The sequence below is a fragment of the Contarinia nasturtii genome, unplaced genomic scaffold (genome assembly GCF_009176525.2).
Source record: "Contarinia nasturtii isolate CC-2019 unplaced genomic scaffold, AAFC_CNas_1.1 Cnas_scaffold_78, whole genome shotgun sequence".
In the NCBI taxonomy this organism is placed as follows: Eukaryota; Metazoa; Arthropoda; class Insecta; order Diptera; family Cecidomyiidae; genus Contarinia; species Contarinia nasturtii.
In genome coordinates, this window is record NW_022197436.1 from 4,665,696 (window position 1) to 4,687,870 (window position 22,175).

General features: G+C 32.3%; 2 protein-coding genes across 2 annotated transcripts; one reads left to right on the plus strand and one right to left on the minus strand.

Moving 5' to 3' along the window:
- Positions 1–2,240: 2,240 nt before the first annotated feature.
- LOC116337683 (SET and MYND domain-containing protein 4-like) lies at positions 2,241–4,974 on the minus strand. The gene is made up of 2 exons (XM_031762450.1): positions 3,878–4,974; positions 2,241–2,739 (listed from the first exon to the last, which is right to left on the minus strand). Exons 1-2 carry the CDS (start codon positions 4,972–4,974, stop codon positions 2,241–2,243), a joined length of 1,596 nt encoding a protein of 531 aa, XP_031618310.1.
- A 9,314-nt stretch (positions 4,975–14,288) lies between these two features.
- Positions 14,289–16,189, plus strand: LOC116352212 (transmembrane emp24 domain-containing protein 5). Its single transcript, XM_031784622.1, has 4 exons — positions 14,289–14,728; positions 15,018–15,281; positions 15,385–15,552; positions 15,640–16,189. The coding sequence occupies exons 1-4, from the start codon at positions 14,486–14,488 to the stop codon at positions 15,700–15,702; spliced, it is 738 nt and encodes a 245-aa protein (XP_031640482.1). The 5' UTR covers positions 14,289–14,485; the 3' UTR covers positions 15,703–16,189.
- Positions 16,190–22,175: the final 5,986 nt, after the last annotated feature.

Genomic DNA, 22,175 nt, shown 5'->3' on the forward strand with positions numbered 1-22,175 from the left:
TACCATGTAAACAAGTGTGTTTTATTTTGGTATAAACACGCATTAGATAAAATACCATTCACTTTTCATACAATACACAATAAAATATACCAAAATACCATTCTGAAGAATCAATTTGATTGTGTCGTAGCAATGTGTCTTTAGTAGAAATCAAAACGACAATTCTTAAAAACATTAATTTACATTTCATTTTCGAAGAATTCAATTGTCAAACAGTGTGTCAACCCAAGGGAATACAATTACATGCTCATATTCATACGAAAATAAGCATATACACACGAGATCTGGCTGTCATATGTCGAATATCACCACAAACAGTATTGCTAAAACAACAATCATGTTATCAAATAGAAACACAAAACACAATTCGGTGATTTTGCATCAGAAATTCACAAAAACTAGCATCATTATCACGATAAAATAATCAAATATGCAAAGTAACCTTTCTGTCTTCTACCAATATTCGTTCATCTAGCCTGCAAACCAATTTTAAAAGAATGATTTTGCTCTTCAAGAATAGTAAAGTTTTCAGTCAAGTAACTGTCTTGATATCACACACACAAAGACTGGGAAACATCATGCAATCGAACCGTATGGTTTGTGTGATTGGTTTATGTAGTAATTGAAATCATGCAAAAAAACATCTCATCAGCATTCGCCTTAATAGTATTTTTAATGTATTTTAAAATAAAAAACTTTTTTTACAAGCTATATTGTTTGCTTAAATTAATATTCAATGTGAATAAACAATTGCTTTAAAATCAAATTTAAATTATTTCACCATAAAAAATATTATTATTAAATATAATAGGAGTGTTTCGTGTCACGAGTTATTTACTTGTGAAATGTTCGTTTGTTTATTGGGTGTATCGATTAATTTTAAAGGATTTTTGTGTGAAAAGATACATTTATTTAAAAACAACTGTACAATATTTTTTAACCAATGTATTGCCCATCGTTGGCTATGACTTCCGCCCATCTTCTTGGTAGCTTGTCGATTCCGCGTCGAAAGAATTCCTCATCTTTTGAAGCTATCCATTCATCGATCCAATTTCGCGCTTTTTCATAATTTTGAATGTGTTCATCGAACAGGCTGATTTTCATCGATCGGAACAAGTGGCAATCAGAAGGAGCCAGGTCTGGAGAGTACGCGGGTTGATCAAGCTCATCCCGACCAGAGTCCCCTATCTTTTTTTTGCGATGTTTGAAATATGTCAAATTTTGATAAATCCTTCGACTATTTCTTGTCGCAGTTTTTTTCAATTTTTCTCTCAGTACTCCGCTCAAACGTATTGGTTGTAATCGAAGCCGATCCCCCGTGACTGTTTCACCCTGTTTCAGCAGCTCATTATACACCAAACCACCTTATCCCCACCAAATAATGAGCATTACCGAGAAATCATCAAAATCCTGCTATGCTGTAGATTTTGATGATTGTGTGGGATTGAACCCTTATTTTTATGCCTGGGGTTATCGTAGCAGATGCCCTCTTCACTTCCAGTTACAATACGATACAAAAATTCCTTTCTTTCTTATTTTTGGAACATTGTGCCAAAATGTGAAAAAACATCTAACAACTAGTTTTGGATTCAGCTGGTGTGGCACACAATTTCTTTGGTCTTATCTCATTACAAATATCTTAAAACGATTGATTCGCATATATTTAATGCTTCTGATGTTTTTCTGATGCATTTTCATGCATCTTTATCGAATAAAAAACGCCAATAGCCCAACATTCAATTTTTTTTGGTGATTTCACAGTTTTTCAACAAATTCACCACTTCTTTCTCACCAAATTCAACATTCTCTGTGGCGATTGAGAGTTCTCGTCTCCTGCAACATTTTATAACCTTTAGATGTATTTTCACTTTATTTAAAGTGAAAAAATTGAACCAAAGGAGGGCCAGACAGAAAAACACTTTTTCATCACTCATTTTGAATCGATCAGAAAATAATGACACTGTGTCAAAAATAAATCTTTCTGCTCTGAATTAGATTGGCAAATGTCACATGTACAAAATGCAATGGGATTCACCTGTCAAGCTACACACAATTTCAAGTTACGCCATCTCTTATCAATCCTTTAAAATTAATCGATACACCCAATATATTCTGAGTTACAATTTGATACATTTTTGTTAAATGAATTTTTGTTAATTGTTCACAAAATTATGAAATGTCATTTCTGATTGACAAATATTTGAATTTATCATTTGTATTTGTTTGTTTTAGGTTATTATTCATTCGTTTAGCAAATAAGACAATACATTTGTAATGCGATCCATTTCGATAGACCATTTCATTTGTCCGTACATTTTCAAAAAACTGAAACATTTCTCTTTCATCAATTCGATTCGTGGTCGAACATAGAAACCATTACACAAAGTTTGAATCTTGAAATTTTTTTCGATAAATTTAAAATTTGAGTCAGATATCATTTGAAGATTGGATGGCAACGTTTTGAAACTGCAACGTTCGCATTTGCAGTTTATATTTCTGTCTTTAAATGTTGCTCGTCGTTCTGCCTCTGAGTGAAAAGTATCCAGTATAGTATATGAAATGAATAATTGTTCATTTTTCTTGATCGGTCGAGTTGTAATACCAGTGATAAAACCGTTTTTAAGAATGTAACAAACATTCGGAATGCATGAATGTTTTAAATTTTTGGCGATGAGGTTAATATACGTATCAGTAATGTTTACACCACCAATTGCTGCAGTCCGTTTATTATAGGCTCCGCTACGATAATTAAAATTTATTAATAAGATTATATGACTAAAATTGGAATAAATTGCAATTCTTTCTTATGAATTTTTATCAACCCTGACTTGCGTCATATGGGCTTCTGTGTTATTGTGCCGAACTCCGCTCAACGTGGCGCCATCTCTTTACACGAAGTTGAAGTAATAAAAGTTTTTGTGTATTTCTTAAGTTTGAGAGAAATCGCATATTCACATACATATTTAGTTGCGTTGAATTGTAATTTAATAACTGGTAATAAAAAATGTCAACGAAATCAAAGAGAAGAATTATAGAAGTCACAACAGTTATTATATACATATTTATGGTTTACTGCCGCCAATCTACGTCATATGAAACGCCTTTTTATTCGGTCTTCTCTTCATTACAAAAAAATAAAATAAAAATATACACACAGCGTAGAGCAATATTTCTTTCGACTTGAAATTTCGTAGCATTTAAAATTTGATTGCAAATTTCACTTAAAATTAATCGAGCACACTTAGCAATTTTTTTGATGAAAAAAATTTAATTTAATATGAAATCTCAAAACATAGCATCATACAAAATGACAATTTGTTTACATGCTCATCGTTGACAGCCGGTATATGCGATGACATAAACCAAAGTGAAATGCCCATGTATTTTTGCGAATAACATTGCTCTCATTGAATCACATGTTCAAAATTCTTAACGTTGATTCGTTCGCTTATGCGCACTATGTATGTATGTAGAGACGCTCAATGTGAGCGATCAATATTGTTCAAATACATGTGCACTTCATTTCGGTTTTTGTCATTCTAATACTGTTCGTGTAGAAAAAAGTTCGTGTGAGTGACAACATTGATTGTTGTCATTCCACTGTTTTCTCTCTCTTTGTTTTTAGTTTATTTTATTTTATTCTATTGTATTTTAAATTCAATATCATTTTAAAAATTATTTATTACTTAAATGTTTTTTAAAAAAAAATGAACAATTTATTAAATTACAATTCAACGCAATTCAATGTGCGGTTTATCTCAAACTTGAGAAATACACAAAAAAATCTATTACTTAGACTTCGTGTAAAGAGATGGCGCCAGTAGTAGAGCTTTTGTCAAAAAGTCAAATGTAAGTAGGAGTTGATTTTTATACGTACCGAAGAATCACACAGATATGATGATGTACCAACTGCATTAGAAATCGTTTGTGTGCGGTTGTGTGAAAAAATGTTTGCATTTCCTTTTGTTCAAGAAGCAATTGATAGAATAGATATGCTTGTTGTAAATATAGTTCGTTTGTCGGCAAATCAGGACAAAGTTTGAAAAACGTGCGATATTTTGATCGTGAATCAACAAGATTCGATGGCAATTCCAGTGTATTACTCGGCAGCATATCTTCGACAAAAGTAATCAATTCATCGGCATTTGCAAATGCATTTTTTGCCAATGAAATTGAACGTACCACATCCATGAATTTGTAACCGGCTGGGCATCCAAAATTCATGTTGCATTCAATTTCATGTAAATCATTTTCTTTGCAGTCAAAACAAAACATTGAGCTTATGCATTTCTTGCATGGAATGAGATTCTGGTTTTGTTTGAGGCAAATTTTACATGATTTATAGTGATCATATTTTGTGACACCGATATAGCATTGATCGACCATTACTGTTTTGCCGATTTCAATGTCTTCTGTTGCTACGATATGACGACCAAATTCATCGTTTATTTGAATGTCCAGAACATTTGCGAGGCTTGGGAATTTTTCGTTGATCTCGAAATCCAGTTTGGGCTCACAAATTTCACTATCATCTTCTTCGTTTTCCATCCGACTTAGGCACTGAATTTTTCGTTTTTCCAATTTGGCAAACAGATGCGCTGGATAATCGTTTTGTTTGGCCAATTCAATATCAGCAAGGCAATTTTTAAACATTTTCAATTTCAGAAAACATGATGCACGATTTGCATACGCCAATCCAATTGTTTCGGATCCGTTTTCGGCAAAGCACAGTGATTTATTGTACCATTCAATTGCGTTGATAAATTGAAGCTTTTCAAATGTTCTATTGCCATGTTGTCGGAATCCATTTGCAATTATATCATTTTTATAATATAAACCATTAGAATTGAGGTGCATTTTCTCCATTTTATGTAGAATATATAGTGTTTCCGCTGGTTCAGTATAACGCGATGTCGATTGGAATAAATCAACGTACATTGCATTTTGATCGCTCGATTCTTTTTTCCACAACATTTTCACAAATAATTCACCTTGATTTTTAGTTTAGTTATTTTTTAAAAACTTTTTATATTTACTAAATGCGCGTGTATGTTTATTTAATAAGAAGCTGAATAATTTTAAGATGTTTTCATCTAGTTCACAAAAGTATTGTTGTCACTGCTATGGCTAACAGACGAATGAAATGCGTTTGTTATTGATTCGAATATTCGATGGATAAAATTGTCCGTGACTACAACTGAAATGAATTCCTTGTATGGACACTCGCCCAAATGTCGGACTATTTGTTTGAATTTTCAACTTCAATTTAATATTTAACATTTTTGATTTCATGAAAAAATATCACTTTATACACAATTCGATGCAGAATTTAATTGTGCTTCATTTCACGTTTCTCAAAAGATAGTAATTTCCAAAAATGTATTATTTTTTTCCATTTTTTCGTCATAACATCGAAAATTCCAAATGTCGGATATTCGTCGTCCAATTCTCGGCTCCCTAATCTCGACATATTTCATGCATTTTCACTACGAAACTTGTAAACTTTAAGTTTTGACAGCCCATGAACGCACTATTTACATTGAGGTAAACAATACAAAATATTGGAGTTAAAATTATTAGATTGATATATTTTTGCTCCATATTTTATTTTACTTATTTTTCTATAGTAAAGTGGCAAAAATATTTAAAAATATTACGTTATTTCACTAATCTAGAATATTTTTGGTTTGAATTTCACAATGATCCAAATACGACTTTAACTGTCACATCTGTCAAATCCAAAGTGTTTCACTTGAAACTTCGGTGCTTTATGTGTCTGCAATCGGACGATTTATTCCGGAATAATATTACAGTGAAAAATGAAAAATAAATATAATTGTTTTTCTTTATATTTTCAAAATTTCTGTTCAATAATTAAATTAAACTATCTACAATTCGCCGATATAATTTTTTTTCCAAACTAGTTATTTTTTCATATAAAAAAACGCATTTTACCGGCTTGTCTCAAAATGACATAGTTTAACTTTTGACGTGAAAAAGTGATAAAAATGCCGAATTTTTTTTGAACGTAATTTGTGAAAGCAATAATAGATTTTTGATTAAAATTTGGATTATAATAAAGAGATTTGATATTGATCTTTCATAATTTAATTTTAAAAATGCAATTCAAATGAATTTTCAATTTTTAATTTCAATTCACCTCTCGGTATTCCGACATTTGGTCGTGTGTCGACATTTGGCAATCTACTGTATATCGCCAATGATATTTGCGTATTAAGCAAAAAAATATACAAAGGAAGAGTGAAACAGTATGAGATTAAACTGTTCAACTATAAGAAAATATGTTATGTACAAAGTGAACAATCTGGACTATGGACTTTGTGCATACAAAAAGTTATATTGTTTATTCAATTTTCATTATGATGTCTCTCTTTATTCTTCTTCTTGATTTCATTCATTTGCAGTAATATAAAGCCAATCCGGTATAGAAGCAACTTATACGATCTGTACAGAAAATGTGATTAACCAGCAATCTTATGTAAAAAAACAGTCTGTTTTGAATTGTTTGTTGATTTGAACTCAGAGATTAAATTAAAATTTATCGATTATTATGGTAAACAATGTTGACGGCGACAAAAATGTTTATTTTGGAATAAATCATATTCGATAACTAGAATCCTACTTCAGACGCTTGAAAATTACATTTTAATATCGTATTCTCCTGCTAAAGACACATTCACATTTGTTAAAACTATATTCGGTTTATTTTCCACGAAAATATTTATTCAAGATAAATAATATGTACGCAAGTATGTTTCCATTATAGAAAACTGATACAATTCTTAGTTGATAACATTTTTTTGTATTATAAAGTCAATTGTACGTTGGAAATTAACAATAAATAAACATTTTCTCCATATTATGGGTACTACATTATGTGTAGCGTTGTGTTTTTGGGTTATAAAGATGATTTGCACAACAACAGAAACATTTGATGATTTGCACAACCTACTTTACTTTTCAACCAATACACACTAAAACATACTAAAATACCATTCTCAAAAATCAAATCGTTTGATTTTGTCGTGAAAATGTGTCTTTGTTCGAAATCAAATCGAAAATTCTTTAAAACATTAATTTACATTTCATTTTCGAAGGATTCAATTGTCAAACAGTGTGTCAACCTAAGGGAATAAAATGACATACTCATATTCATTCGAAAATAAGCATATACATACGAGATCTGTCTGCCATATGTCAAATGTCACCACAAACACTATTGCTAAAACAACAATCATGTTTTCAAATAGAAACACAAAACACATTCGGCACCAGAAATTCACAAAAACTAGCATTATTATCACGATAAAGTAATCAAATATGCAAAGTAACCTTTCTGTCTTCTACCAATATTCGTTCATCTAGCCTGCAAACAATTGTTCGGTATCATATGCCAAAAATGAAAAGTTGACACACAAACACACGGTTCGGCAAGAAAATTAAACTCAAATCACAATGAGATGCATTGAGAACAATCAATTTTCACATATAAATATACTGAATATATGTGCAAAATGCAAAATCATCATCATCGCTCTTCAAAAGTAGCTGAAGCAGCAATTTAAACTTCTTGCCATCAACACGTAGTAGATATACTGCATGTTTGTATATATTGTCTCAAATGCATTATCGTCATTTGCGTTGTTCCTTTGTTCAATTTTCTATTCGAAATATAATTCGGTGTGTGTGGAGCATCAACGGGATGTAATGAATGTCAGTGCCTTTGCATGGAGTAAGAGAAATTGAAATGGTTTCAAAAAAAGAATGGATTTTCGTTTGTGCATCGTTGAATGTGTATAGTACGTTGTATCATCAAACAAATTGCATATATGTAGCCACCACCACCACCAATACATATGGATTACGATCTGTAAGCTTTATTATTAATTAACTTTGATGAAAGAAAGTAACCCATCCATTGCACGCGTCTTCAAATTAAATTTTAAAGTGCATTGAGTGCAAATTTGTTGAGCTTTCAACCAATACCACTTCCTTTTTCTGACTCGGTCTTTCACTCTTTCTCTCCATTTTCAATTTTTCGCTCGTATCCATTCCGTTCGTCCTTACTACATACCATTATTAAGACTGCATCAAAATAAAATCACACCAAATGGAAGAAATTTTAATTTTTCAAAGTAATTTTTGTATTATATTATTCTCTTGTCTGATTGTGAGTGGTGCAATTTTCACAACTATTCAACGAGCCAATTTTAAATGAATGAATTTAGTCTCGAAGAATTGTAAAGTTTTCAATACACAGTCACTTTTACGTGATGATGTTACACATCTCGTTCTTCACATGCATACACACAAACACAAAGACTGGGAAACATCATGCAGTTTATAATGGAACCGTATGGTTTGTGTAATAATTAAAATCATACAAAAAAAGACTCGCAACATACTGCTACTTTCATCTGCATTCGATCATATGTTAGCGATGTAATACGGTTTTTTCTTCTTTATTTTGAAAGTTTTTGAAGTAAAAGATTAAAGCAACAACGCTTTGAACACGTGCCATTTTAAAATAACAACTTGGATTTACTTCGAATATAATATTAATTAAAATCTTGCTAACGAAACACTTTCCATTGATCCATCCATGTGAAAATTCTCTTTCATTTTTATGTTCTCCTCATTTTTCAATATTCGAATATAAATTTCTAAGATTTCAATGTAATTTCTACTTTATTTCCATTTTAAGAGATAAATTCTTATGAAAGAAAGTCCATTTTACAAATTAAAACCAAATAAGTCGATGAAATGTTGAAAACGTGGTGCTTCGGAGAAGAAGAAGGGTGTAAGATTGTTTTCCAAAGAAATAATGGAATGAAATGAGCGTAAGAAAGAAGCCAATGATCTAGAATACAACCGAATGTAAATAAGCAAATTGCATGAACAAAATAAATCATTCTTTCTTTTTTCTGCTTCAGAGCAAGACACACTTGAATTTAAATCTATTTTTATATTAGTTTAAGTTTTTGTAAAATAAATTAAGCATTCGATGGTGATAAAAATTAAACGCTTTCCATTGTTACTACAGTGAATGAGTGTTAATTCTTGAACACTCTCACTTGAAATATGCATATTTTATACGTGTTCGCTTGGGAACTGTCCAACTCCTTCTCATGCTTGCAACGGACTGTAACTCTGAATCGTTGCGGCGAGCATTTTAAAGAATATTTTCGAAGAAGCAAAAGTTCAATCGAAATTATTTTCCCAAAGTCCATGTTATCTAGTTTAAAAATGAACGGGTGTTTGACTCGAAAATGATAACCAGGAGGCGTGAACCATTTCAATAAAAAAACCTATGAAAAAATGCTACCGTTGTTTCTAAATAATGATGTTACAGCCAAATGTGAAAAACAATGTTATTCGTATCGGCTACTGCGAACGAACACGAATATGAACGTTCGTTGAAATCTTTACATAAAGTAAACATTTCATCATCGAAAATTGTATTTATCTGCAATTTGGGTACATTCGCAGCATAAAATGCAAAATATATTGTACTTTTAACACAATTTACAAAATGTTCCAACAATAAACGGGCCGCAGGAAGTGAGTGAGCAAGCGAGTGTATGTACTTTGTAACGGAAGTGGTCTTAAACGTTCTTTCACTTTATCATTTGATGCTTGGCGAATTGTAGATGTATACGAAGTTGCCAGAATCAAATACCGGATTTATGCAAATTTGTTTTAATTTTAAGTTCTTTATTGTTTTTACAGCGGTTTCCTACTTCGATATACAAAAACAATACCATACATATTTCAAATTCGTGAAAATGAGTGGCTGTCTATGACAGTGGCCGCCTTGAAGATTTTTTTTTCGATCAATTTTATCTAGCGTAAAGCACCCTCTCAGGGCAATTGAAGAGCAAATAAGATTATCAGCTCTTGAAAAGTAGCATCTTCCTGCGTTTTCATATTATTTTTGAGAGAGTTGGTGATTATTAGGGGCCCTTGAGAGCTGAATGCACACATATGAATCGAACAATAAGCAAAGCAAAAGAGAGATGAAGTAAAGAGAAAAGAGCGAATGATTGAAAGTCTAGTTTCTTTTATACAAGCTCTTTATTGTGTTTGCCAATCGAAATGTTCATTTTTTCGTTAAAAAATGTTGATTTTCATATTTCCAGATTTTGGACACCCAACAATTGGGCCAGTATTTTTTTCACCGGCGAACTCGAAAAGTTGAAGGAAACATTTTGACTTACATACAAATAAATGAATAAGTTATGCCATAAATTTAATAGTAAAAATAATAAATGTTTTCTATATTAAAAAATTCTCTGAATATCTTTCCGATGGAAATTCAGAATGATAAAAAAAACATAATGAATGAATATGATTCATGAAATCTTACAAATATCCATCCGTTTGATGGCAGAGAATGAACATTTATGGAAATGTACAGCGGACGAGCAAGAGAAAAATGAAAGAATTTAAAGTGTAGTTCTGCCTTATTTTTTAATTGTTTGGAGATAGATTTCGTTCATTGGCTTATGCCATTCCACTCGAACAACGGTTCATTGTTAAACGAGTTTCAAATACACTTAAAAAAAGAAGAACAAAGAGGGATGGAACGCGGTTCACCATTACGATGCACATACACAAGAAGATATTGTGTGGCAACCCCAACAAAATCATTGCTTATTTTCTCAAGAGGAAAAATGTAACGGAAACTGTACGCAATCCGCTACAAGAACGATTTTTTGCATAGTGAAAATCGAAGTGGCGACAAGAATTTAAATAAGAAAAAACACACACACCATTCTTGTGATTTGAATAGCGTTTGTGTGAATGACGAATTAATGGCTTCAGACTGCCAGCAAATGTGCATTTATTCGCATCGTTGTTCCTAATATTGTCAATTGCGTCTTACAAACGCTTCAAATAGAACGAAGAGAAACAGCCATACATGATCTGACTCTATGTTGATCCCGACATTAGGATTTGTGAACACACACACATACTCACCATAAATACGAGAGTTGTACACAAATGAATGGATATCATTCATTTTTGTGTGACTTTCTTCTGTATACGATGCCAAAACACCATTTACTATCTCAATATAAAAAGGATGGAAACACGCATTCACTTTTGCTTACATCCTAATTTAATTCCATATAATACATGCTCTAGAAAGAATAGAAAGAAAAGGAGAGAGAGTGAGATAGATATAGTTATACGCAGTTTTGTCTAAGCATTTTGCAAATTCGAAAATTTAAATTTCCACCATGAATGTTAAGCCACGTTCTAGTCATTTATTTTGATAACTTGCAAATTACAGCTCATTTTATTCGTTTAAAATCGTATCATCAGCAACGTTCAATGCACCAAATCGCTATTAAATATTTTACCAGCATTTACTTTACATATAAGTGTTGTATGCATGTGTATGACATCGACCACGACAAAAACAGTTGAACACATTTACTCCATCCGAACGAATGAATGTTACAACCTTTGAATTGATACAAAAACCATTTTCTATCACTTATTTCTTCTGTTCACCTCTTCAATTGGCGTTTCTCACAAAACTTTTTGAATTTTAAATTATATGACATGTAAAGTGGTTATTTTATGTGGAATCATTTCTAAAAAAAGACTACAAATCTAGCGCAAGCTCCACTTTTGAATAACGCACATAATTATCTACATTTTGAGATTTTTCATTCGAACTTTTGAACTTTTTCGAGATCCTATAAATAACATTATAATTTTCAAACAAGAAGTTGCAAAGTTGAGAGATAACTCAAAATCACCAAAGATTAATATTGACCATATAAACATTCGCCTTAAAACCATAAACACACAAAAAATAAAATAAATACATCATAGAATAGAATTAGTTTGGCAGTTGATTTAATTATCTTATTCATATTGCAATCATGATTCGATTTCACTGTCGAGGAAAGCAGTATGTTTAAGTTTCTTAGACTTCACGAATTGTTGTCTACTCTCGTTGTATTTTCCAAAAACAAAAAAAAAATATGTCGTTTGGCTTGTATTATTTGCGTCATAAGATTAGATTAAGTTTTGAACATTTCTCATTCAAACGATGCAACAAAACAAAAGAAAAGTGGCAAAAAATGTTTAAAATAAATAAAATGAAATCGACCCAAACAAAAAATATTGTAGTGTATATTTTTTTTTTATTTACGTCTGTCTATTGGCAAAAGTATGTTTTCATTGAGGCAATTTGATTCTATTCCATTTGGCGATGCATTATCATATCTTTTTGTTCGTTGTTGCTTGCACAAAGTTGAGTGTTTTGCCGTCGTCTGAAAAGTTTTCGGTTGGATACAATGTCTCAATATACGTATATATCGTTAGATAATAAGAAAGAATTTGCATGAATTACGCTTTCGATTTTTGTTTGGATTTTGAATTCCATTATGCAATTGAAGTGTGTGTATAAATATATTGCCTAGGGGACATTCATACTAGAAAAACTAGTGAAACTAGCAGCAACTAGCAGCGACTAGCAAGCACTAGCGTATTATAGTCCAAAGCAAATGAATTGAGGCATGTAAAATATATTGTAGCATGCGTAAGTCGCTTGCAAACGAACCAAGTGAATAGCGGAGACGCACGAAAACGAAGTGAGTGAATAGCGACAACGAACGTTGCTATCCGTTGCCGCAATACACTCACTTCGTTATCGTGCGTCTCCGCTATTCACTTGGTTCGTTTACAAGCGACTTAAGCATTACTGTTGTTTCTTTTATGTATCATACGATACGTCTAGGTAATTTCAAAACACTAGAAAAACTAGCAGCTACTAGCAGCACTAGTGTACTCACTAGTAATACTAGTAAGCGATTAGCGAATACGTAAATAAAACTAGCTTACTAGAATTGCTACGAATGTCCCCTAGTATATTGCCATCAACATTTTTGCTCTCTGTCTCTGTCTCTCTCTCTTCCACCCACACAAACACAAAATCTTTCCTTTTTGCAATCAATTTGATAAATATATCCAACATACAAGGCAAACTATGCTCATCTCATTCGAAATTGCTTCGATGTGAAATTCACATTGTGTGACTACAATGTTCTGTGTTGTTCACAAAGTTTTCCATTTAAATTACTTTCGACGACTACGTTCGCATTTCAATGCAAAACGTCTCTGTTTGCCAAAAAATGTCCATCAAGCAAACACAAACGCTGAGAAAGAGATAAAGAGAGAACGTAAAATATATTCTTCTTCCGAAAATGTTGAAATTTAAATCTAGTTTAAAGTTAAAGTGGAGGTGATTTTCACATCAATTGGCTACGTAAATTGTGATCATAATACAGATACCATACATACAGATATAAAACTGAAGGAAAAAAGAGAAAGTCGCTGCAGCATTGCATACCAATTGGTCAAATTGATTTGGCCGATTCAATTTCATTTCACCTTTTCTTACCTTTGAACCATCTATTCATGATCTGTCGGTTTGTTTTAGGTTAAATTTTAAGCATAACCACAATATTTGTCGAATATTAAATACTTCATATGGGTATCATGATCATTTCACCTTACGTCCTGAAGGCAATAGATTTCCGATATTATGTTTCATACGACTCCATTTATCATGCAAATACTTGGATCGACACAAAAGTCGATACGTTTGAATACATTTCAGTAATTAAAATGAAAGTATAAAATTGATTTCAGAAAGTTTAAATTTGCCTCCAAGAAGTGTAGCATACATATTCACCGAATAAAATCAAAACAATCATCTCGTAATATTGATAGTTGAAGTACGTGTAAGTATGAATTTTTAACAAGTAGCCTAAACTGTAAACATTAGCAACATACACAATCGCATCTAGATCATGTATAATAAATACACATCACACACAAATGTTCACAACGAAGTCGATGAATAAAAATTTAACACTTTTGAACGTTCGAAATGATTTTTCAACCACATTCAAACCGCTTTTTGACACTTGTTTTTAAGCACTATGTACAGTGTACACTTAAGCATAGAGAATATATATATGTGTGTGTGTGCATTCTTCTGTCATATCTTCTTCCATTTACTCCATTTCATTTGGTATTCGGATGAAGAGTGTGTAGCGCGCGTTCGATTGTGTTAGAATAGTGTGCGTCTGTGTGTATATGGTTGTGAAAGTGTTTTTTGAAAACTCTTGAGAATGTGCTGAGATAAGCAATGCATATGTACGTTTCACTTCATTCACATCAAAATCGTTTGTGTCGTTTGTGTGTTTTAACCGCAAACTGATGTTTGATTGTATTTATTTTTGTCTTGTTGCCTTTCACGTCTCGCAGCCCATTCCATCGAGTCGACATTTCACTTTGAACGTGGTACTATGTGTTCGGCATTCAAGAGATAGATTAAAATACTGGTTGTCTTTGTTGTTGTTATTATTGTTGCTGTTGCTGTTGTCTGTATACAACATTGGAATTGACAGCTTCAACGTTGAAAAAATCATTAGTGTTCATGATGGCGCACAGTACGTGGCACATTCAATTCACTTCGCGAACAACAATCGTTTTTCTTATAATTTATTTTGTGTCGGCAATATTTTTATTTGACAATGTAACCGCGCAAATTGAGAACCAACCATGGTATGAAGCATTGCCAGCCGTTGCCATGGATTATAAAGTGCATTTACCAGCTGGCAAAGAAGATTGTTATTATCAATACGTCCAACAAGGCGCAACGCTCTACGTTAGCTTTCAGGTAATTCATTTAATAGAACCATTGTCCTTTATTTACCATCCATTCCATTTATTATCATATATGTACACGGTGGTGTTGTATGTGAATTTTATCGTTTACGCATACAACATATGTATCTAATCCACATTCAAATGTGTCCACTCATGACTCCAAGAAACTAATTTACAGTGCCGGTGCGCGTCTCTGTTCAGCTAACCATGATTGGGAAAAATAGAAGCGACATGCGCCGGCACACACATACGCAATACAAATCTAATTATTTTCGTGATTTTTCAATTATAATGCACAGGTTATTCGAGGCGGTGATGGTAATGCTGGCCTGGCGATACGACATCCAAACGGTCAACTGGTTAAAGCATACGAATGGCTACCATCATCCGATTACTCGGAACCGTCGTCAACCGGCGGTTATTATGCTATTTGTTTAGACAATCAATTCTCTCGTTTTGCCAGCAAATTGGTAAACATTTATATCACCGTAATCAAATATGATCAATGGACCAAATATGCTCAGGAAATCGAAGGATTACAATTGAATATGCAAAATTTTACGGTAAGCTAAATCGCATGTTATGATTTTTTTTTACTGTATGTGTGTTAAGCTGTTAATGTACTTTATAAGTGTGTACTAAATATGATTTTCTTCTCAATTTTAGCATGCAATTGGAATAGTCGAACGAAACATAAACAGTATGCTTATGTTTCAGTCTCATACACGTAGTTCAGAAGCTCGTGATTATGCGCTGTTAGTCGATAACAATTCATATGTGCAAAACTGGTCGCTAATACAAATATTCGTCATTTTATTGACATGTTCCATTCAGGTGAGCATTTTCCTGCGTTCGTTTTTTTTTCTAATTGCTTTATTGCAAACAATACATTATTTTTTTACTGTTTTCACTTTGTAATAGGTGTACTTTGTGCGAAAATTATTTGACATAAATACAGGAGGCTATGGACGGGCACGTATCTGATATACTATCGGGCAATAGAAATGAAACAAATTTCACTCAACACCAAATGAGTGTCTCATTAATTGAAACTAAATTAAATTTAGTTTTTACCTCTACTCTTTTTTGTCTACGTGTAAATATTTGTACTGATTGATATCGATAATATATATATATTTTATATTGCAACACTACTTTTGAGCAACAAACAGCGAAAAGTCTTCCAATAGTCTCAAGAAAGAGGTAAAAACAAACGAACTGAAATATTGAAAGAAAAAATCGTTTGCGTTTAATTTGCAAAAAAAAACGTTTAATATTTTTTGCCAAATTATTCGTTAGTATTGACCTAAATAATTATTGCAGAAACCACACAAAAAAAAACGTGAACAATCATTTCAATTTGTTAAGTGAAAATTCCAATTTTGACTTTAAATTGAACCGACCATTGACATTGTACTTAAATATCGCATAATATACCGGAAAAAGGTTGTGAATTCTTTTATAACTTTAATCGTATATTTTCTGGAATGTATCCATCAAACGCACACATTTTTTATAGACGCATTTTTTTTATTTACAAATAAAGACACAATACAAATTAACTTATGGAAAAAAAATACCGCCGGCGTTATCATTTTCAGCCTTCAACAAGCATTGGACAATGTTTATGTGTTCAAAAATAGGTTTGTATACAAAAAAAATTGAATATGTTGTTCAAGTTTGGATTGTTTATTCAGTTTGTGTCAGACACACACGTAATAAGTTCATTAGCACCAGTTTTCATATCTGTTTCGTCTTGTTCACAAAAATGAACACAATCCCAATATGTTTTCAGTTGGATATACTGAAAATGACTTGTTGTGAAAACATCTGAATTAAAAAGAAAATATTTAGAAACAATTTGAGTATGAATGTGCTAAGAAATGGAGGAGCCCAATAGTTTACCGATCCATTGCGCCCAATAAATTTTTTTGAAATTGCGCCTGGTAATTTTTTTATAAACAATTGCTAAAGAAGAAAATTGATGATGAAATATAGTAATACTATTAAAATTATTTATCAATAAATAAATGAATAAAAAAACATTATTTACGAAAATACACGTGAATTATCTCAAAAAAAAATAAAAAAAAACACAAATATTCTTGGAAGGTCGAAATTGAATTTTCAATGCAGCCCTAAATTGAATAGTTTTTGAAATCTTATTTATTTTTTTAAATATAAAACGATAATTAAATAAATCGATTCAAAACAACTTGGATATTCAAAATACAAACAATGTCAACGTTTGGATTCCGAATATGAATACTTAGGAAAGCCAAAAGTGCAATATTATTCACCTGAAACTCTATTTTTTTTATAACATGTTTGTTATGATGTCTTTTTAGTGCCTGCATGTCTATTATATTTAATAATACATCGATGGTTTGTTCGAATCGATGACACATTCACTTCTGAGTGAGAAAGTGAAAAACACATGCTTATAATTTTCCTTTAGTTTTTCTGTTTGTTCTCTATCGTCATGTTTGTAGTGTCTCTTCGAAGCCATCGGCAGAGAATATTAAGATATTATTGATTCGATAAATAGTAGCATGTTGACAGAAATATGGTTTGAATTTCCGGCTGCGTGCCATAGTCTATGTAAAATGTTCCCAAAAGATTGTTCGTCTGATATGTGCGTTAACTGATTTGGTTTTCTTATATTTCAGCTAACAATCGTCTGGCAAATATGGACTGTCTGCTGTGTTCGAACAAAACAAAAAAATGAAGAAGAAATCGGCAACAGCAGCAGCGACCTGAAATCCAAACATTATACAAAAGAAGCAAGCGCAACAAGAAAACTTTCTTGTTTGGGTTCTTGCATGTAAACGAATATGTTAGACTATTGTTGAAATATTCAAAGCTATACTTGCAGTATCATACAAAAGCCGGTCGAAAAAACCGTACTTTTTTTTGTATATGCGTGTGTATGTCTCTTCTATTTTGGTCGCCACATCGTTAGTCTGCCAAAGGATTCGAAGCACATAGTGCAGGTACACCTAGATAATTTTTGTCGCCAAAGTTATTTTTGCAAACGAAGCGTTACTTCAATTGCGACGTTATTTGACATTCAACCAAAAAACTCGATTGAGTAAAAATGTAAAATATGGTCTCATGAACAAAGCATATGCTTCGAAATATATCGACCAAATTGAATATTCATGCAATTTTACATTGGCGACGAACTGAATGTTAACTGAATGTGAAATTATGATTGGACATTTGAAATGCAACATTTCCTTTTATTTAATCGATTTTTATGCTTCCGATCAGAGGTCATAATACTTCCTCCCCCCACCGAAAAAAGGATTCTCTGAAAATTGTAACTCTTGCACATGAAAAGATGATGTTTGTATTAGCTAAAATGTTAGTTTTTCAACCGAAAGACTTTTTTCGTTTGACAAAATTACACTCCAGAAGTCATTTAAAAATGTTAAATTACAACCCTCCCGAACCTATGCCTCCATTGAGTATTTTAATGGCGTTGCTATATTTTAAAGAAATAATTTATAGTTTCGATTTATTTCAAATCCAATTTCTCTTTGTTAAAGAATAATAAATTATTATTGATCTTTTTTTTGCTGCGTTATAACCAACTAAAAGCCGGAAAAACTATGAAAATTGCCTTGGAAAATGTGTTTCTTTTGAAGTGTCTCAATATTTACTTTGAATAACTAAATTTTGTACTCTTTAATTTTTTCGATTGTATATAAATATTGCTTCAGACTTCCTGTGTAAGATAAACTGGTCAATATATATATTCGAAGTAATTTTCAAATAAGAATATTATCGTAATTCAGATCAGCAATTTTCATATGTGTTCTCGCTATTCAAATTCAAATTCGATAACATGCAGCACGCGTAATGGTATATCGTTGCTTGGGTTGGCATGGACTCGAGAATGTGGTGGAGCAACGACATCGAAATGGACTCTTTTGAAAATTTGTAAATAAACGATATTGATAAATGGTTTGCATGTGAACACGCCAATGTGATTTTGTCGTGAACGATATTTTTTTTCTTCTTAATTTTCAAATGGAATATTTGTACTTAATTTATCATGCATTCAAGTGACAAGTTTGGGTATCGTGATAGTGAATAATGAATTATGCCTTTTTATTTGAAAACATGTGATTGGGAGAGAAATAAAAGACCAATAGCTTAAAGAAAGAGAGATTAAATGTTCGTTATGTGTTCGTGGTCACATAGTTCATGAATTTATAACGAAATTAAAATTATTTAACTCAATTGGTAACATAATGAAGGGTAAAAGTAAATTATAGGAATATCAAAATGTATACTATCATTGAATTTAAGGAAAAGCGCCATCAATTAAATTCTAATACAGTGTTATCATACATAGAATGCCGGAAAGACTTTTACCCGAACGAAGGAGAGTGGGTAATTAGACTTCACGGTCAGAAAGTACGCATCAGATTGAAACTAATTCAAAATTCTTTTCAGTACATCAAAAGATTTGTGCGAAATAAATGCAAGCAAATATGAGAATAACAACTACATATTCACACATAAACGTTTAACCCTTAACCGGGCAGGTCGTGTCTCAGAGGGGCCCGGAAGCGCAATTTTTTTAAAAAAAAAGATACATAAAATCGCATAAAATATTATTTTAATCAAACAAATTGTTATGTAATATATTCTTTCATTCTTCTACTAATCGTTGATAAAAGTTGTTTTGAATTTGGTTTCCTAAGTAGCGCTGTATTGAGGTTTGAACAACTACCGGACGTACATTTTCCATCAGTCTATGTATTTCGGATCTAGATATCTGGATATTTAACGCAACTGCACAGAGCCAGAGCTGTGTGCGTCGCACATATAATCTACGGTATGTCGCTACACGTAAAATACAGACACAGTGTGACTGTGTACGTGCGACACTTGATACACATATACGTCGCGACATACCGTAGATTCTATTTGCGACGCACACAGCTCTGGCGCTGTGCAGTTGCGTTGAATATCCAGATATTCTAAAATACCTCGGATGGATATCCATCCGAAATACATAGACTGTTTTCCATACAAAATGTATGAAGTGATAAATTTGTACTAAACAACTACTGAACTGAAACTTAAATTCATCCGATTCGGAATAAATATTGATTATTTTTTCAATTTTTCAGTTATATTTTACAAAAAACATATTTAATTCAATATCTTTTATGTTAAAACAATAATTTTCGTCGTATAAATTCAATGAAATTTGAAAAAAATTTGACCTGACCGGTAAAGGGTTAATTACATAATGTTAAACTGTTAGCATCGTACCGAAATTATGCCCAAACTGTCACACTGCTAGCGCCACGACGGATTACAATGTAATCTACACTAAGTTGCCGCCAAATAGTGAAAAGACTTTTGCTCAGTTGCAACCAACGGACTAGAGCTCCATAGTTGTCCGTAGTGGCGCTAGCAGTGCTACAGTTTTGCATTTTATACAGTCTCTTATGGGGCATAATTTCGGTGTGGTTAGCATCCTTACCGCAATGCGTCTTTTTTACCTTTTACTTTTTTTTACTTCTCACCTTTCAATTCTTTGAATAGGTCTACAATTATTACATTTATCTCAATCTAAAATCATGAATGAAATGGATTGAATTATAGATAAAAAAAATCACTTTTGAATTCGTGTTGATGTTCAATATTCGCATTCACAAAATTGATTGATGTGAAAATGAAACACAAATCCAGTGACAGCAGCCGATGTCCGTCAATCCTATTAATAAATGAGAACGCAAACACCAGATTACTTCGGCTAATGTCTAATTTTTCGATTCATGCATTCACATCGATGGTCTTATTAAATTAACCTAATCGTATTTGATGCGTGTATGCCAGCTGATGTCAACCAATAATCGAAAATGTTCGCATGAAATGCCATTTTACATGAGTATGTGCACGTTATCCCAACTTTATTATAGGTATATCCAAATCGACGAATTCGTCTTTTTTTTTTCATTGGATGCTCGTCCACAATCTATTTATGCTTTTGGAGTATGTTGAGGTATGCAAATGTTGGCATCGTGTTAAATGGTCAATGGCGAACCGCTAAAGTGCATTTTGATGGTGCACAAAAAGTAGTTGACAACGGTAACTCCGTCGCTATGATTGTAACGAATTTTGTCATATTCGCACAACTTTTGAGAATGGTGAAATAACATTGCAATACATATATGAAAATCTTCCAATTCATCCAATTTGTTTCATCAATACGTGTTTCTCTCATTTTTTTTTCGGTTTCTATTGAAAAGCGAGCAAATTGATAATGGACTTTTCGCTCGTATTCGAGATGAGCATAAAAGATGAGAAACAGGAACAATAGTTACTGATCATATGCATATATGTACATAAAATTTGAATGAATCTATTGATTATTTTGTACGGTCGTCGTTCCGATTAGACCAAACCAATTTGAAAACGATCGGATGGTCGTTTTCATACAGCAACAACGTTCTAATCCATTCATTTGGTGTGATAAGCTTGGAGTATGAGTGCGTTTCAATTATTCCATTGGTGGTCCATTTCTTTTTGGGGGCTGTGTATGGTTGTGTGTGTGTGTGTGTGTGAGCGTATCTCATTGAAACTCTGTGGATCTTTTGCACATCACATTTTAATTGAGAAGAAAATTTCGTATTCCGGACGGAAATAATGGTGCACTTTTGTGAAAATTTACATTTTAGTGTAAAATTAATGAAATGAAGTAGACATTTGTGTTCCGTGGTATTCACGTACTATGCTTGACTGGTTTTTTAGACGCCAGTGTGCCAAAGTTGGTCTGCTGATTTTGATTGTAGCTCATTTCAATTCTGTGTGCGCTGCGCTTTCTTTTCTTTTACTTGCTACTTCATTCGATTCGGAGGGTTATTGGTCGCAAAATAAACGCAATGGCGCATTGAAATGTAAGAGATCATTAAAGACAGACACTGAGAGAAATATTTTTTTTTCTTTTTGTAATTTCTCTCTCTTTCTCTCTTTCTCGATGGGTATTCAGTTGTAATTTAAAGAAATTCAATTATGTTGAAATTTCTCATGGCTTTAATTTGCATTGTCAGTTGCGGGGCATTTCAAAAAGAAAAGATTAAAAGAGAAAAGGAATTGGTGGTGAGGTGCAGCTGGGAAATTTGTGTGCGGGCTCATTTATTTTATTCAACAAAATAGACATTGATCAGTTGTCACCATACTAGAATGCAATTATATTGTTCCTTTTAATTAATTGGAGAAATTCTTCTTTTTTTTCTGCTGCGAGATTCTATTGATTCTCAAGTTGAGTTTAATGTGATAAGAAAACAAGACATATTGAAATTTAACTTTGAATCGATTTATCAACGTTGAAAATTACAATTAGTTTGACTAAAGCGATTATAATTATTGTAGCAACAAAGAAGGACATCTTTTGGTTCTGAATTTGAAACTTGACAAGACTTCTCGATGCA

What these genes read in the sequence shown, in the direction of transcription:
- LOC116352212 (XM_031784622.1), top strand. Translation starts at nt 14,486, where the DNA reads ATGATGGCGCACAGTACGTGGCACATTCAATTCACTTCGCGAACAACA. An exon ending in CGCTCTACGTTAGCTTTCAG is followed by an intron (nt 14,729 to 15,017) that starts GTAATTCATTTA and finishes TATAATGCACAG; the next exon opens with GTTATTCGAGGCGGTGATGG. An exon ending in TGAATATGCAAAATTTTACG is followed by an intron (nt 15,282 to 15,384) that starts GTAAGCTAAATC and finishes TCTCAATTTTAG; the next exon opens with CATGCAATTGGAATAGTCGA.
- LOC116337683 (XM_031762450.1), bottom strand. Translation starts at nt 4,974, where the DNA reads ATGTTGTGGAAAAAAGAATCGAGCGATCAAAATGCAATGTACGTTGAT. An exon ending in CATATCTGTGTGATTCTTCG is followed by an intron (nt 2,740 to 3,877) that starts GTACGTATAAAA and finishes TAATTATCGTAG; the next exon opens with CGGAGCCTATAATAAACGGA.